The sequence below is a fragment of the Oncorhynchus masou genome, chromosome 11, assembly GCF_036934945.1.
Source record: "Oncorhynchus masou masou isolate Uvic2021 chromosome 11, UVic_Omas_1.1, whole genome shotgun sequence".
Lineage (NCBI taxonomy): Eukaryota > Metazoa > Chordata > Actinopteri > Salmoniformes > Salmonidae > Oncorhynchus > Oncorhynchus masou.
In genome coordinates this window covers 14,013,211-14,028,658 of record NC_088222.1, presented here as the reverse complement: position 1 = coordinate 14,028,658, position 15,448 = coordinate 14,013,211, and the positions used below count along the sequence as shown (strand labels likewise).

Sequence of the window (15,448 nt, the reverse complement as noted above, 5' to 3'; positions counted from 1 at the left end):
ACAGTTAGAACTTCTACTAGCTAAAAGCAAAGCAAAGCAGGCAGCAAGCTGCAAATCTGTTTTCAAATCTGTGTGATGAAACAGTCGCGATCCTTTTAAGAGAACAAAAACGACTAACATTTTAACACCACCACAGAAGCTTCTCCTCGCCATCTTCCAAGTTGTTTTGTTTTTTACTTGAAGAGTTCTAGCTATCAAAACTTGCAGCTCCCCTCTTCCAATGCGAAATTTCCAAAAATTGTGTTGCAAATTATACAAGGTGAAAAGCTGAAATTAGTATAAAATCCTGGTATTTAAAACATACTAGATTTTTGAAAATTCACATTCTATTTTCTAACTACTTTCACAAAACTAAGATATGGTATTCCGCTATTCATTGATTTTGGTAATGCATCCCCATATCTAATTGATCAACTGATTATTTGCTGTTTTCAAAGCCAAAATTAGTATGACATCCGGGCATTTAACGTATACTTGATTTATTGCATACTCAAACGGCCTGCTATTTAGAACGTAAGTATGGGGATTCAAACACTGCTATTGTTCAAATGAGTTTCATCTGCTGACCACACACACTGTTTAATATTACTCATGTGAGCAGTGTGAGTACCATTGTGAGTGCATGAGTACCATTTTACCATTTTCCTTGGTAAAATGCAGCTGTTTTTATTTCAATATCAAATCATTTCTGGGTAACAATGAAGTACCTGAAGTACCTTACTGTGATTTGTTTTCAATTAAAATGGTCAAAAATAAACAAAAATAGCTTCTCAGCAAAGAGCAATTTCTCAAGCTAGGACTTTTCTGGGAGAGGTATGAGTGGGGAGGGGAAACTGAAAACTTGCTGTTATTGGCAGAGAGGTTTGGAACTCTCCTAGCCAACCAAAACAGGCTGAAATGTCAGGTGTTCTCTTCAAACAGCTCTTACACTAAAAGGGCATGATCATTTTCACAATTTCACAGTATCATTACAATCTCATAGTGTGGAAATATATATAAAACACAGGAAAATCATGTTTTTGACTGCACTGGGCCTTTTAATAGTTGTATATTTATTGGTTAATATGCACCACCACCTCACTGTCTTTCTTTCCTCATCTTCCTCATCATCTTTATCTGTCTCTATCTCGCTCCCTAAGGGAAGTTTGCAGCCCATGTGATTATGGGGGCTGAGTTCTCAAACAGAAAGCTTTGAGGGAGCAGAAATGATACACCCTCCAGCGATGGGACTGGTAGCAATAAAATGCTTGATAAGTGCATCATAAGCATGCTTTTAAACAGCTCTTTGTTCTGGGGTTTTGCTGGTTTTAATGTCGACTGCATCCTCATCGACTGCATCCTTATGTAATACATGTATCACTAGCCACTTTAACTATGCCACTTTGTTTACATACTCATCTCATATGTATATACTGTACTCGATACCATCTACTGTATCTTGCCTATGCTGCTCTGTACCATCACTCATTCATATATCTTTATGTACATATTCTTTATCCCCTTACACTTGTGTCTATAAGGTAGTAGTTTTGGAATTGTTAGCTAGATTACTTGTTGGTTATTACTGCATTGTCGGAACTAGAAGCACAAGCATTTCGCTACACTCTCATTAATATCTGTTAACCATGTGTATGTGACAAATAAAATTTGATTTGATTTAGCTCCTAACGCTCAAAATAACCCTAGCTCCTAACCCTAAAACTAACCTTAGCTCCTAAACCTACCCTTAGCTCCTAACCCTAAAACGAACCTTAGCTCCTAAACCTACCCCTAGCTCCTAACCCTAAAACTAACCCTAGCTCCTAACCATACCCCTCGCTCCTCACCCTCAAACTAAACCCTAGTTCCTCACCCTAACCCTTAATGTAATTCTAACCTCAACCCTAAACCTCCTAGAAATAGCATTTGACCTTGTGGGGATGTCCCCAGTTGGTCCAATTTTTTTGTTGTTTACTTTTCTTGCGGGGACATCGAGTCCCCAGATGAATAGTTAAACATGTCCACACACCACCCCCCAGAGGCGTACCACAGGTCATTAGCATGGTTCAGCCACCATGTTTCATTGTGATTTGAATAAGGCTGTTGTTAGTGGTGAGCAGCTCCATGCTCACTGCCATGTTTATTTCCTCAGTAATGAGTACTGGTTGATGAACCTGTAATGGATACCATGGTAGATGTACAGTATTATGAGTTGCATGGATGTATGTATATGACTGTGTCTCTCTGCCTTCACATGACCTTGTGTAACATTAGGGCCTCTTTCTGTGTACTGTATAATGAGAAGTAAGGTTTGGCTGTATAACAGTCACATGTATTTCTCCAGACTTCATACGAGGCTGAGCTCACAGAAAAGCTAAACGCCAGTGTTCTCGTAAACTTGAGCATGCGACTTAGTTCCAATCGCAACTTGGAGGGTTACGGTGTTGAATGCCGTGGTTACGTCACGCGCATTCTCACATAGTTACGTCACGCTTGCCAGTGGTTACGGCACGCGCCGTGGTTACGTGGCCCTGTTGTCATGTGATGCCGTCATGATGACCAGTGGTTTCTCATTGTCGGATGTGGTTAGTTCCTCTGGGGTTTCTGTCATATAGCCATGTGAAAATATACACACACACACACGTTAAAGGCTCACACTGTTTTATTGTGCCTTTCCAGCCAAGGATCATCTTCTGGGGTCAACATTTTGGTCCCATGTGAATGTACTGTACACTACATTAGCATTTTTAACTCGCCATAACAGGCCATTCAGCAGACGCTTTTATCCAACGAGACTTACAGTAGTACAGTACAGAGTGTATACATTTTTACATGTGACCACAGCGGGAATTGAACCCACACGACCCTAGCGTTGCTAGCACCACACTGTTACCAACTGAGCCACACAGGACCACAGCTGTGGGGGGTAACTGGGCCAGAATAAGCCCCTGCTGTGATAGTGACCTAACGTTCCCTGAGTCTGCTTTTACACCACGGGACGGCCAGTTGTGACATTTGAGAAGTTTTGTTTTGTTTGTTTTGGTCAAGTGACAGAGAGAGACATAGAGACATGGAGAGACATAGAGACATGGAGAGACATAGAGACATGGATAGACATACAGACCGAAAGAGACAGACCGAGAGAGACAGACAGACATGGAGAGAGAGAGAGAGACATGAAAAGAGAGAGAGACAGGCTAGGTTACGTCAGAAATCCCAATAATTGGTTGATAGAGCAGAGGTAGCAGATCCAGTATAGTGCAGTACACACCCCTCCAACTCTCCAGTCATCCCCCTCTCTTCTCATCCTCTACTGCGAGGACAAGGGGTATGGAAAAGTTGATTCTTCTGCACCAATGAGGATGGTTCCGTGCCAATGTTTTGTTTTTGAAGCTCTTGTCACTATACAGAAGCTGAGACCTCTTTCTCTCTCTTTCTCTTTCTCTCTCATGTCAATGAACTCTGTAATGATGGGTCTTACTTTAGACAAAGAGCCCTGGCTTGTTTTTGGACATTCTCCAGGTCATCCTGGGGTGTTGTACAGACACCAACCAGCACCAGAGGTTACTGAACAGGGATGCATCCACACAGAGCTGTAGGAGAGAACCCTGGGTCTCCATCTGGATCTATGTGGCTGGAGACAGACCCTGGCACTGGGCCCAGGACTGCTCCCTGGCTGTCGAAGACACTGTGTTTCAGCCCCTTTCTCAGCTGAGCCAGCCTCAGCCCCTGCCTGTCAGATGTGTTGTGTGTACACATCTCAGATATGCTGCGTTCTGGGTGCCTTCCCTCTTTCCAATCCCCCCTTGTCTCCCCCTCTCTCCTCTCCCAGAGAGTCAGACAAACAAACAGAGAGGCTGCATCCAGCCTGAACAGACAGGGGGAACACTCTGTACCATGCTCTGACAGTCTGGCTGACTGGGAGGGACATGCTCTGACAGTCTGGCTGACTGGGAGGGACATGCTCTGACTGACAGTCTGGCTGACTGGGAGGGACATGCTCTGACTGACAGTCTGGCTGACTGGGAGGGACATGCTCTGACTGACAGTCTGGCTGACTGGGAGGGACATGCTCTGACTGACAGTCTGGCTGACTGGGAGGGACATGTATCACTAGACTGACAGTCTGGCTGACTGTGAGGGACATGCTCTGACAGTCTGGCTGACTGGGAGGGACATGCTCTGACTGACAGTCTGGCTGACTGGGAGGGACATGCTCTGACTGACTGTCTGGCTGACTGGGAGGGACATGCTCTGACTGACAGTCTGGCTGACTGGGAGGGACATGTTGACTGACAGTCTGGCTGACTGGGAGGGACATGCACAGTCGGAACTAGAAGCTGGCTGACTGGGAGGTGACATGCTTTGACAGTCTGGCTGACTGGGAGGGACATGCTCTGACTGACAGTCTGGCTGACTGGGAGGGACATGCTCTGACTGACAGTCTGGCTGACTGGGAGGGACATGCTCTGACTGACTGTCTGGCTGACTGGGAGGGACATGCTCTGACTGACAGTCTGGCTGACTGGGAGGGACATGCTCTGACTGACAGTCTGGCTGACTGGGAGGGACATGCTCTGACTGACTGTCTGGCTGACTGGGAGGGACATGCTCTGACTGACTGTCTGGCTGACTGGGAGGGACATGCTCTGACTGACTGTCTGGCTGACTGGGAGGGACATGTTTGACTGACAGTCTGGCTGACTGGGAGGGACATGTTCTGACTGACAGTCTGGCTGACTGGGAGGGACATGCTCTGACTGACAGTCTGGCTGACTGGGAGGACATGCTAGACTGACAGTCTGGCTGACTGGGAGGGACATGCTCTGACTGACAGTCTGGCTGACTGGGAGGGACATGCTCTGACAGTCTGGCTGACTGGGAGGGACATGCTCTGACTGACAGTCTGGCTGACTGGGAGGGACATGTATAATGACTGACAGTCTGGCTGACTGGGAGGGACATGCTTTCTGACTGACAGTCTGGCTGACTGGGAGGGACATGCTCTGACTGACAGTCTGGCTGACTGGGAGGGACATGCTCTGACTGACTGTCTGGCTGACTGGGAGGGACATGCTCTGACTGACTGTCTGGCTGACTGGGAGGGACATGCTCTGACTGACAGTCTGGCTGACTGGGAGGGTTATGCTCTGGGGTCTGGCTGACTGGGAGGGACATGCTCTGACTGACTGTCTGGCTGACTGGGAGGGACATGCTCTGACTGACTGTCTGGCTGACTGGGAGGGACATGCTCTGACTGACTGTCTGGTTGACTGGGAGGGACATGCTCTGACTGACTGTCTGGCTGACTGGGAGGGACATGCTCTGACTGACTGACTGACTGACTGGGAGGGAGGGACATGATCTGACTGACTGGGAGGGACATGCTCTGACTGACTGTCTGGCTGACTGGGAGGGACATGCTCTGACTGACAGTCTGGCTGACTGGGAGGGAGGGACATGATCTGACTGACTGACTGACTGACTGGGAGGGAGGGACATGATCTGACTGACTTGGAGGGACATGATCTGACTGACTGTCTGGCTGACTGGGAGGGAGGGACATGCTCTGACAGTCTGGCTGACTGGGAGGGACATGCTCTGACAGTCTGGCTGACTGGGAGGGACATGCTCTGACAGTCTGGCTGACTGGGAGGGACATGCTCTGACAGTCTGGCTGACTGGGAGGGACATGCTCTGACTGACAGTCTGGCTGACTGGGAGGGACATGCTCTGACTGACAGTCTGGCTGACTGGGAGGGACATGCTCTGACTGACAGTCTGGCTGACTGGGAGGGACATGCTCTGACTGACAGTCTGGCTGACTGTGAGGGACATGCTCTGACTCTTGTCACTATACTGACTGTCTGGCTGACTGGGAGGGACATGCTCTGACTGACTGTCTGGCTGACTGGGAGGGACATGCTCTGACTGACTGTCTGGCTGACTGGGAGGGACATGCTCTGACTGACTGTCTGGCTGACTGGGAGGGACATGCTCTGACTGACAGTCTGGCTGACTGGGAGGGACATGCTCTGACTGACAGTCTGGCTGACTGGGAGGGACATGCTCTGACTGACAGTCTGGCTGACTGGGAGGGACATGCTCTGACTGACTGTCTGGCTGACTGTGAGGGACATGCTCTGACTGACTGTCTGGCTGACTGGGAGGGACATGCTCTGACTGACTGTCTGGTTGACTGGGAGGGACATGCTCTGACTGACTGTCTGGCTGACTGGGAGGGAGGGACATGCTCTGACTGACTGTCTGACTGACTGGGAGGGAGGGACATGATCTGACTGACAGTCTGGCTGACTGGGAGGGAGGGACATGATCTGACTGACTTGGAGGGACATGCTCTGACAGTCTGGCTGACTGGGAGGGACATGCTCTGACAGTCTGGCTGACTGGGAGGGACATGCTCTGACAGTCTGGCTGACTGGGAGGGACATGCTCTGACAGTCTGGCTGACTGGGAGGGACATGCTCTGACAGTCTGGCTGACTGGGAGGGACATGCTCTGACAGTCTGGCTGACTGGGAGGGACATGCTCTGACTGACAGTCTGGCTGACTGGGAGGGACATGCTCTGACTGACTGTCTGGCTGACTGGGAGGGACATGCTCTGACTGACTGTCTGGCTGACTGGGAGGGACATGCTCTGACTGACTGTCTGGCTGACTGGGAGGGACATGCTCTGACTGACTTGGAGGGACATGATCTGACTGACTGACTGACTGACTTGGAGGGACATGATCTGACTGACTGACTGGGAGGGACATGCTCTGACTGACTGACTGGGAGGGACATGCTCTGACTGACTGACTGGGAGGGCACATGCTCTGACTGACTGACTGGGAGGGCACATGCTCTGACAGTCTGGCTGACTGGGAGGGACATGCTCTGACTGACTGTCTGGCTGACTGGGAGGGACATGCTCTGACTGACTGTCTGGCTGACTGGGAGGGAGGGACATGATCTGACTGACTGACTGACTGGGAGGGAGGGACATGATCTGACTGACTGACTGACTTGGAGGGACATGATATGACTGACTGACTGGCTGACTGGGAGGGACATGATCTGACTGACTGACTGACTGGGAGGGAGGGACATGATCTGACTGACTGACTGACTGGGAGGGAGGGACATGATCTGACTGACTGACTGACTTGGAGGGACATGATATGACTGACTGACTGGCTGACTGGGAGGGACATGCTCTGACTGACTGACTGACTGACTGACTGGGATGGACATGATCTGACTGACTGGCTGACTGGGAGGGACATGATCTGACTGACTGACTGACTGACTTGGAGGGACATGATCTGACTGACTGACTGGCTGACTGGGAGGGACATGCTCTGACTGACTGACTGGGAGGGACATGCTCTGACTGACTGACTGGGAGGGACATGCTCTGACTGACTGACTGGGAGGGACATGCTCTGACTGACTGGCTGACTGGGAGGGACATGCTCTGACTGACTGACTGGGAGGGACATGCTCTGACTGACTGACTGGGAGGGACATGCTCTGACTGACTGACTGGGAGGGACATGCTCTGACTGACTGGCTGACTGGGAGGGACATGCTCTGACTGACTGACTGGCTGACTGGGAGGGCACATGCTCTGACTGACTGACTGACTTACTGGGAGGGACATGCTCTGACTGACTGACTGGCTGGCTGACTGGGAGGGACATGCTCTGACTGACTGACTGACTGACTGGGAGGGACATGCTCTGACTGACTGACTGACTGGGAGGGACATGCTCTGACTGACTGCCTGACTGGGAGGGACATGCTCTGACTGACTGACTGGGAGGGACATGCTCTGACTGACTGACTGGGAGGGACATGCTCTGACTGACTGACTGGGAGGGACATGCTCTGACTGACTGACTGGGAAGGACATGCTCTTGTGCACCAATGATCTGACTCACTGTCTCAGTAGAGGGATTTACAATAGAACACTGGCCCCTGGTGGAGCCAGAGAGGAACGGTGTTGACTGGTGTGGGTGAATTTGTACTGTTTGCTTTCGCACTCATCAGCCTGTTGGATTCCTCAGGGTTTAACATGTACAGTAGCAGTGATTAATTGGGGACGATCTAACTCCAGAAGAACAGCCAATCTCAATGGAATTAACTATATGGACCACTGACTGTTTCCTGTCTCTGTCTCTCTCTCTGTCGCTTTCAATTCACTTTATTGGCATGATGTAACAATGTACATATTGCCAAAGCTTATTTTGGATTTTTACAATATAAAAATGAGAATCAAAATTGTCAACGGGACAACAGTAGCAACAATAACCAAGGGTCAAAATAACCGTACATTCAACAATAACAATACGCATACAGTAGAGGACATATGCAGGTTGATTGGTCTGTCAGACACTGTCCCTCAACTTATGGCAAGCAGCAATGTAGTGCGCTGCCAACCCACAGCTCTCTGCGTTCTCTCTCTCTGTCTCTCTCTCTCTCTGTCTCTCTCTGTCTCTCTCTCTGTCTCTCTCCCTGTCTCTCTGTCAATTCAATTCAAGGGGCTTTATTAGCATGGGAAACGTGTGTTAACATTGCCAAAGCAAGTGGAGTAGATAATATACTAACGTGAAATAAACAATAAAAATGAACAGTAAACATTACACATTCAAAATGTCTTTATTCTTTTGGAACTTCTGTATGTCATATTATATATATAACAGTGTTGTACTGTACAAAAGGGAAAATAAATAAACAATATGGCTTGTATTTACAATGGTGTTTTTTATTCACTGGTTTTCCTTTTCTTGTGGGAACAGGTCACAAATCTTGCTGCTGTGATGGCACACTGTGGAATTTCACCCAGTAGATATGGGAGTTTATCAAAATCGGGTTTGTTTTCGAATTCTTTGTGGATCTGTGTAATCTGAGGGAAATATGTGTCTCTAATAAGGTCATACATTGGGCAGGAGGTTAGGAAGTGCAGCTCAGTTTCCACCTCGTTTTGTGGGCAGTGTGCACAAAGCCTGTCTTCTCTTGAGAGCCATGTCTGCCTACGGCGGCCTTTCTCAATAGCAAGGTTATGCTCACTGAGTCTGTACATAGTCAAAGCTTTCCTTATGTTTGGGTCAGTCACAGTGGTCAGGTATTCTGCCACTATGTACTCTCTGTTTAGGGCCAAATAGCATTCTAGTTTTTTTGTTAGTTCTTTCCAATGTGTCAAGTAATTATCTTTTTGTTTTCTCATGATTTGGTTGGGTCTAATTGTGTTTGTCTCTTTCTCTCCCTCTCTTTCTCTCTCTCTCGCTCTCTCTCTCCCTCTCTGTGTGTTCTCTTTTCAATGGCTCTCAGGAGTCTCCCCAGGACAGTGCCATCACCAGAGACATTAACAGGACTTTCCCAGCTCACGACTACTTCAAGGACACTGGAGGAGATGGGCAAGACTCACTCTACAAGATCTGCAAGGTATAGTACTAGTATGTAGTATCAGTAGTAGTACGTCCCCGCCCCCCCGGGGAATCATAAAACCTTTACATTACTAGGAGAGAGGACTCCACAACCGCTCAAAGATTGGTTGGAATAAGAACTGGAGCCCAAAACCTGGATCTACGTTACAGCAACGCTTGGCTGAGTAATGAGCACTTCAGCGTTGAGTCTACTGTGTTATCATCGACAGACTGGAGCTTTGTTACAGAATCGCTTGTCTGAATAGTGAGCACTTCACTGAGTCTAGAGGTCGACCGATTAATTAGGGCCGATTTCAAGTTTTCATAGCAATCGGTAATCTGCATTTTTGGATGCCGATTATGGCCGATTACATTGCACTCCACGAGGAGACAGCGTGGCAGGCTGACCACCTGTTACGCGAGTGCAGCAAGGAGCCAAGGTAAGTTGCTAGCGTTAGGTTCTTATTTTTCAGAGTAAATAACTCACAGACACTAGAGAAGCTTTAACCAAGTTTAATTCTTCCCAAAGGGTCTGTACAGCTGTAATTCAGACAACCCAACATTTCTCCCATTCTCCCACTCAAGACACTCCTTCTCTCCAATCCTTATATCCCACTCAAGACACTCCTTCTCTCCAATCCTTATATCCCACTCAAGACACTCCTTCTCTCCAATCCTTACATCTTATGGTTCTACAGGAAAAGAGTAACCCTTATTATTCCCTTCAGGGGATCTGACTTCACCTCCTGACCTCAACCCCTTATTCACCTAGTCCACAGATGTCCATTTGTCTCCCCTATATCAACACGTTGCTCTCCTCCCGTCCACCCGACACATTACAAAGCCGTCTGTCTTTCTACAGAGAACCATTAACTTTAGACATAAAACCCAGTCTCTTTGACTCCTCATATTCTATGCTTCTTCTCTATCATTTATTTAATATCTCAATGTTCAAAATGTCAAATCCAACACTAGCTAGCATTAAAAAACAATCAACCTTAACATAATCACTAGTTAACTACACATGGTTGATATTACTAGTTTAACTAGCTTGTCCTGCGTTGCAAATAATCAATTTGGTGCCTGTTAATTTATCATCGAATCACAGCCTACTTTGCCAAACGGGTGATTATTTAACAAGCGCAAGCACTGTCGCTGCACCAATGTGTACCTAACCATAACCATGAATGCCTCTCTTAAAAATCAATACACAAGTATATATTTATAAACTTGCATATTTAGTTAAAAGAAATTAATATTATCAGGCAATATTAACACGTGAAATTGGATCACTTCTCTTGTGTTCAGTGCAAGCAGAGTCAGGATATATGCAACAGTTTGGGCCGCCTGGCTCGTTGCGAACTGTGTGAAGACCATTTCTTCCTAAGGTTGTGCAATGCAACAGCAATGTAACAGCAATGCAACAGCAATGCAACAGCAATATTTACACTTATGGATGCCACCCGTTCGATAAAATACGAAACGGTTCCGTATTTTGCAGAAAGAATAAACGTTTTGTTTTTGAAATTATAGTTTCCGGATTTGACCATATTCATTTTTATTTTTTATTTTATTTATTTCACCTTTTGTTTAACCAGTTTGGCCAGTTAAGAGCAAGTTCTCATTTACAACTGCGACCTGGCCAAGATAAAGCAAAGCAGTGCGACACAAACAACAACACAGAGTTACACATGGAATAAACAAACGTACAGTCAGTAACACAATGGAAAACATCTATATACAGTGTGTGGAATAAGGTGCAGTGATCTGTGAGCTGCTCTGACAGCTGATGCATAAAGTTAGTGAGGGAGATATGAGTCTCTAGCGAAATATACCTGCTGGAGCGAGTGCTACGGGTGGGTGCTGCTATGATGACCAGTGAGCTGAGATAAGGTGGGGCTTTACCTAGAAAAGACTTATAGATGACCTGGAGCCAGTGGGTTTGGCGAAGAATATGAAGTGAGGGCCAGCCAACGAGAGCGTACAGGTCTCAGTGGTGGGTGGTCTATGGGGCTTTGGTGAGAACGGATGGCACTGTGATAGACTACATCCAATTTAACTCGTATTTCTGTGGGTTTATTATATTATAATTAAGTCTATGATTTGATATTTGATAGAGCAGTCTGACTGAGCAGTGGTAGGCAGCAGCAGGCTCGTAAGCATTCCTTCAAACTTTACTGCCTTTGCCATCAGCTCTTAGCAATGCTTGACTCACAGCGCTGTTTATAACTTCAAGCCTATCAACTCTGGAGATTAGGCTGGCAATACTAAAGTGCCTATAAGAACATCCAATAGTCAAAGGTATAAGAAATACAAATGGTATAGAGAGAAATAGTCCCATAATAACTATAACCTAAAACTTCTTACCTGGGAATATTGAAGATTCATGTTAAAAGGAACCACCAGCTTTCATATGTTCTCATGTTCTGAGCAAGGAATTTAAACGTTGGCACATATTACAGCAACACTTGGCTGAGTAGTGAGCACTTCACCGTTGAGTCGACAGACAAGTTGAATTTTGGCTCAGATACTAATTAGGCAGTTGGGTCAATGGGCTAACACCACACTTCCAAACATGATAAACTGAGGCCCAGTTCCCATAATGATTCAACTGAGGCAATGTTTCTGTTTGAGTCTACTGGCTGGGCGGTCTCTATCCATCAAGGAGGACTGAGCAAGCAGCAGTGCTTTGGTGTCGTTGACTGGTTTCACTCTCGATTCCCTGTGACTGGGAGAAAGGTTTGCGGCAATCTAAGTTATTGTTTTATTATTTTATTTTTTATTTTATTTATTTACCTTGTCAGCTTAGGGATTCAATCTTGCAACCTTTCTTTACTAGTCCAACGCTCTAAACACTACCTGCCGCCCCATATATTCCTCTGATGTCATGAATAATTTATCCTTTTCAAACAATAACCCCAGGTACTTCTCAATAATTCATCAACTGTCTCTCTCATCTCTCTCTCTGTGTGTGTGTGTGTGTGTGTGTGTGTGTGTGTGTGTGTGTGTGTGTGTGTGTGTGTGTGTGTGTGTGTGTGTGTGTGTGTGTGTGAAAGGGAGTGATCCATATCAATGAACTCCCTGAACTGTTAATGGGGAGAGAGTAATTCTCACTCTGTTAAAGGAGAGTTGTACTGTGGGTTAGTATGGTGCAGGCAGTGACAACACCAGGGTTATGGGTTTGATTCCTGCACGGGTGACATTCTAAGTGTGTCACTGTCAATACTGACAGTTCTGGAAAACCCTTTAAATAAAAGCATCTGATAAATGACCATGTTGTTATTATTTTATTATAACTCTGAGAATGTACTTTACAGTAGCGCTAACATCTGCTCTCTCTCTTTCTGTCTCTAACATTGAGTCTCTCTCTCCTCTTCTCTCCAGGCCTACTCAGTGTATGATGAGGAGATTGGTTACTTTCTGTCTCTAACATTGAGTCTCTCTCTCCTCTTCTCTCCAGGCCTACTCAGTGTATGATGATGAGATTGGTTACTTTCTGTCTCTAACATTGAGTCTCTCTCTCCTCTTCTCTCCAGGCCTACTCAGTGTATGATGATGAGATTGGTTACTTTCTGTCTCTAACATTGAGTCTCTCTCTCCTCTTCTCTCCAGGCCTACTCAGTGTATGATGAGGAGATTGGTTACTGCCAGGGACAGTCTTTCCTGGCCGCTGTGCTGCTGCTGCACGTGAGTTACAGATGACCAACGCTGAGAGATGATGTAGACATACTCTGTCTCTCTCTCTCCATGTCTCTCCCTGTGTCTCTCTCTGCCCGTCTGTCTCTCTCCATGTTTTTCTGTCTGTGTCTCTCTCCATGTCTCTCTCTCCATGTCTCTCACACACGTTCTCACTTCTCTTTCTGTCTTCACATGCTCAGGGCTGTGATGGAGTGGTCTAAGCTGGAAGAGTTTCAGAGAAGATCTTTCTCTTCCTCTCAGACACCACAGTGCCAGAGCTCTCTGAAGGAAACACGTACACCTGGTGGACAGAACTGAACTGATATACTGTCATCTCTCTCTCTCTCTCTCTTGCTCTCTCTCTGTGTCTGTCTCTCTGTCTCTCTCTCTGCCCTGTATGTAGATGCCTGAGGAACAGGCCTTCAGTGTTCTGGTCAAGATCATGTTTGACTACGGACTCAGGGACCTCTTCAAGCAGAACTTTGAGGATCTACACTGCAAGTTCTTCCAGCTGGAGAGACTCATGCAGGTGAAATGCCTTTACCATCTATAACCCCTACAATGCAGTAATCAATAACACATGAATACTAAAAATAACAAGGTAGAACGTAAACATAAAACTAAGTTCTAACAATAAGAACATGATAATGTAAGTAAGAATACTATATACAGGATCAGTCGGCTTCAGTGCCATATCTACAATAATCCTGGAGTGATAGAGGTAGATATGTATAGGGGTAAGTTGACTAGGCATCAGGATATATGATAAACAGAGTAGCAGCAGTGTACAGTATATGATGATTGTATGTGTGTGAGTGTGTAGAGTCAGTATAAAGGTATGTGTATATTACTGTTTGACTGTTTGTGTGTGTTGGAGTGACAGTCTGGAGTAACAGTCTGGAGTAACAGTCTGTGTGTGTTGGAGTGACAGTCTGTGTGTGTTGGAGTGACAGTCTGGAGTAACAGTCTGGAGTAACAGTCTGTGTGTGTTGGAGTAACAGTCTGGAGTAACAGTCTGGAGTAACAGTCTGGAGTAACAGTCTGGAGTAACAGTCTGTGTGTGTTGGAGTGACAGTCTGTGTGTGTTGGAGTGACAGTCTGTGTGTGTTGGAGTGACAGTCTGGAGTAACAGTCTGTGTATGTGTTGGAGTGACAGTCTGTGTGTGTGTTGGAGTAACAGTCTGGAGTAACAGTCTGGAGTAACAGTCTGGAGTAACAGTCTGGAGTAACAGTCTGTGTGTGTTGGAGTGACAGTCTGTGTGTGTTGGAGTAACAGTCTGGAGTAACAGTCTGTGTGTGTGTTGGAGTGACAGTTTGTGTGTGTTGGAGTAACAGTCTGTGTGTGTGTTGGAGTAACAGTCTGGAGTAACAGTCTGTGTGTGTGTTGGAGTAACAGTCTGGAGTAACAGTCTGTGTGTGTGTTGGAGTAACAGTCTGTGTGTGTGTTGGAGTAACAGTCTGGAGTAACAGTCTGTGTGTGTGTTGGAGTAACAGTCTGTGTGTGTGTTGGAGTAACAGTCTGGAGTAACAGTCTGTGTGTGTGTTGGAGTAACAGTCTGGAGTAACAGTCTGTGTGTGTGTTGGAGTAACAGTCTGTGTGTGTGTTGGAGTGACAGTCTGGAGTAACAGTCTGTGTGTGTGTTGGAGTAACAGTCTGTGTGTGTGTTGGAGTAACAGTCTGGAGTAACAGTCTGTGTGTGTGTTGGAGTGACAGTCTGGAGTAACAGTCTGTGTGTGTGTTGGAGTAACAGTCTGGAGTAACAGTCTGTGTGTGTGTTGGAGTGACAGTCTGGAGTAACAGTCTGTGTGTGTGTTGGAGTGACAGTCTGGAGTAACAGTCTGTGTGTGTGTTGGAGTAACAGTCTGGAGTAACAGTCTGTGTGTGTGTTGGAGTAACAGTCTGGAGTAACAGTCTGTGTGTGTGTTGGAGTAACAGTCTGGAGTAACAGTCTGTGTGTGTGTTGGAGTAACAGTCTGTGTGTGTGTTGGAGTGACAGTTTGTGTGTGTTGGAGTAACAGTCTGGAGTGACAGTTTGTGTGTGTTGGAGTAACAGTCTGGAGTAACAGTCTGTGTGTGTGTTGGAGTGACAGTTTGTGTGTGTTGGAGTAACAGTCTGGAGTAACAGTCTGTGTGTGTGTTGGAGTAACAGTCTGTGTGTGTGTTGGAGTAACAGTCTGGAGTAACAGTCTGTGTGTGTGTTGGAGTAACAGTCTGTGTGTGTGTTGGAGTAACAGTCTGGAGTAACAGTCTGTGTGTGTGTTGGAGTAACAGTCTATGTGTGTGTTGGAGTGTCTGTGTGTGTGTTGGACAGTTTGTGTGTGTTGGAGTAACAGTCTGGAGTAACAGTCTGTGTGTGTG

General features: G+C 46.5%; 1 protein-coding gene across 4 annotated transcripts in view; it reads left to right on the top strand.

Moving 5' to 3' along the window:
* LOC135548144 (rab GTPase-activating protein 1-like) overlaps positions 1-15,448 on the top strand; it is a 137,240-nt gene that overhangs the window by 88,990 nt on the left and 32,802 nt on the right. For all 4 annotated transcript variants that reach the window (XM_064977447.1, XM_064977450.1, XM_064977446.1 and 1 more), the window contains 3 exons: positions 9,317-9,430; positions 13,024-13,098; positions 13,493-13,618. In XM_064977447.1, coding sequence (XP_064833519.1) covers positions 9,317-9,430; positions 13,024-13,098; positions 13,493-13,618 — 315 coding nt within the window. The remainder of the gene's footprint in view (positions 1-9,316; positions 9,431-13,023; positions 13,099-13,492; positions 13,619-15,448) is intronic.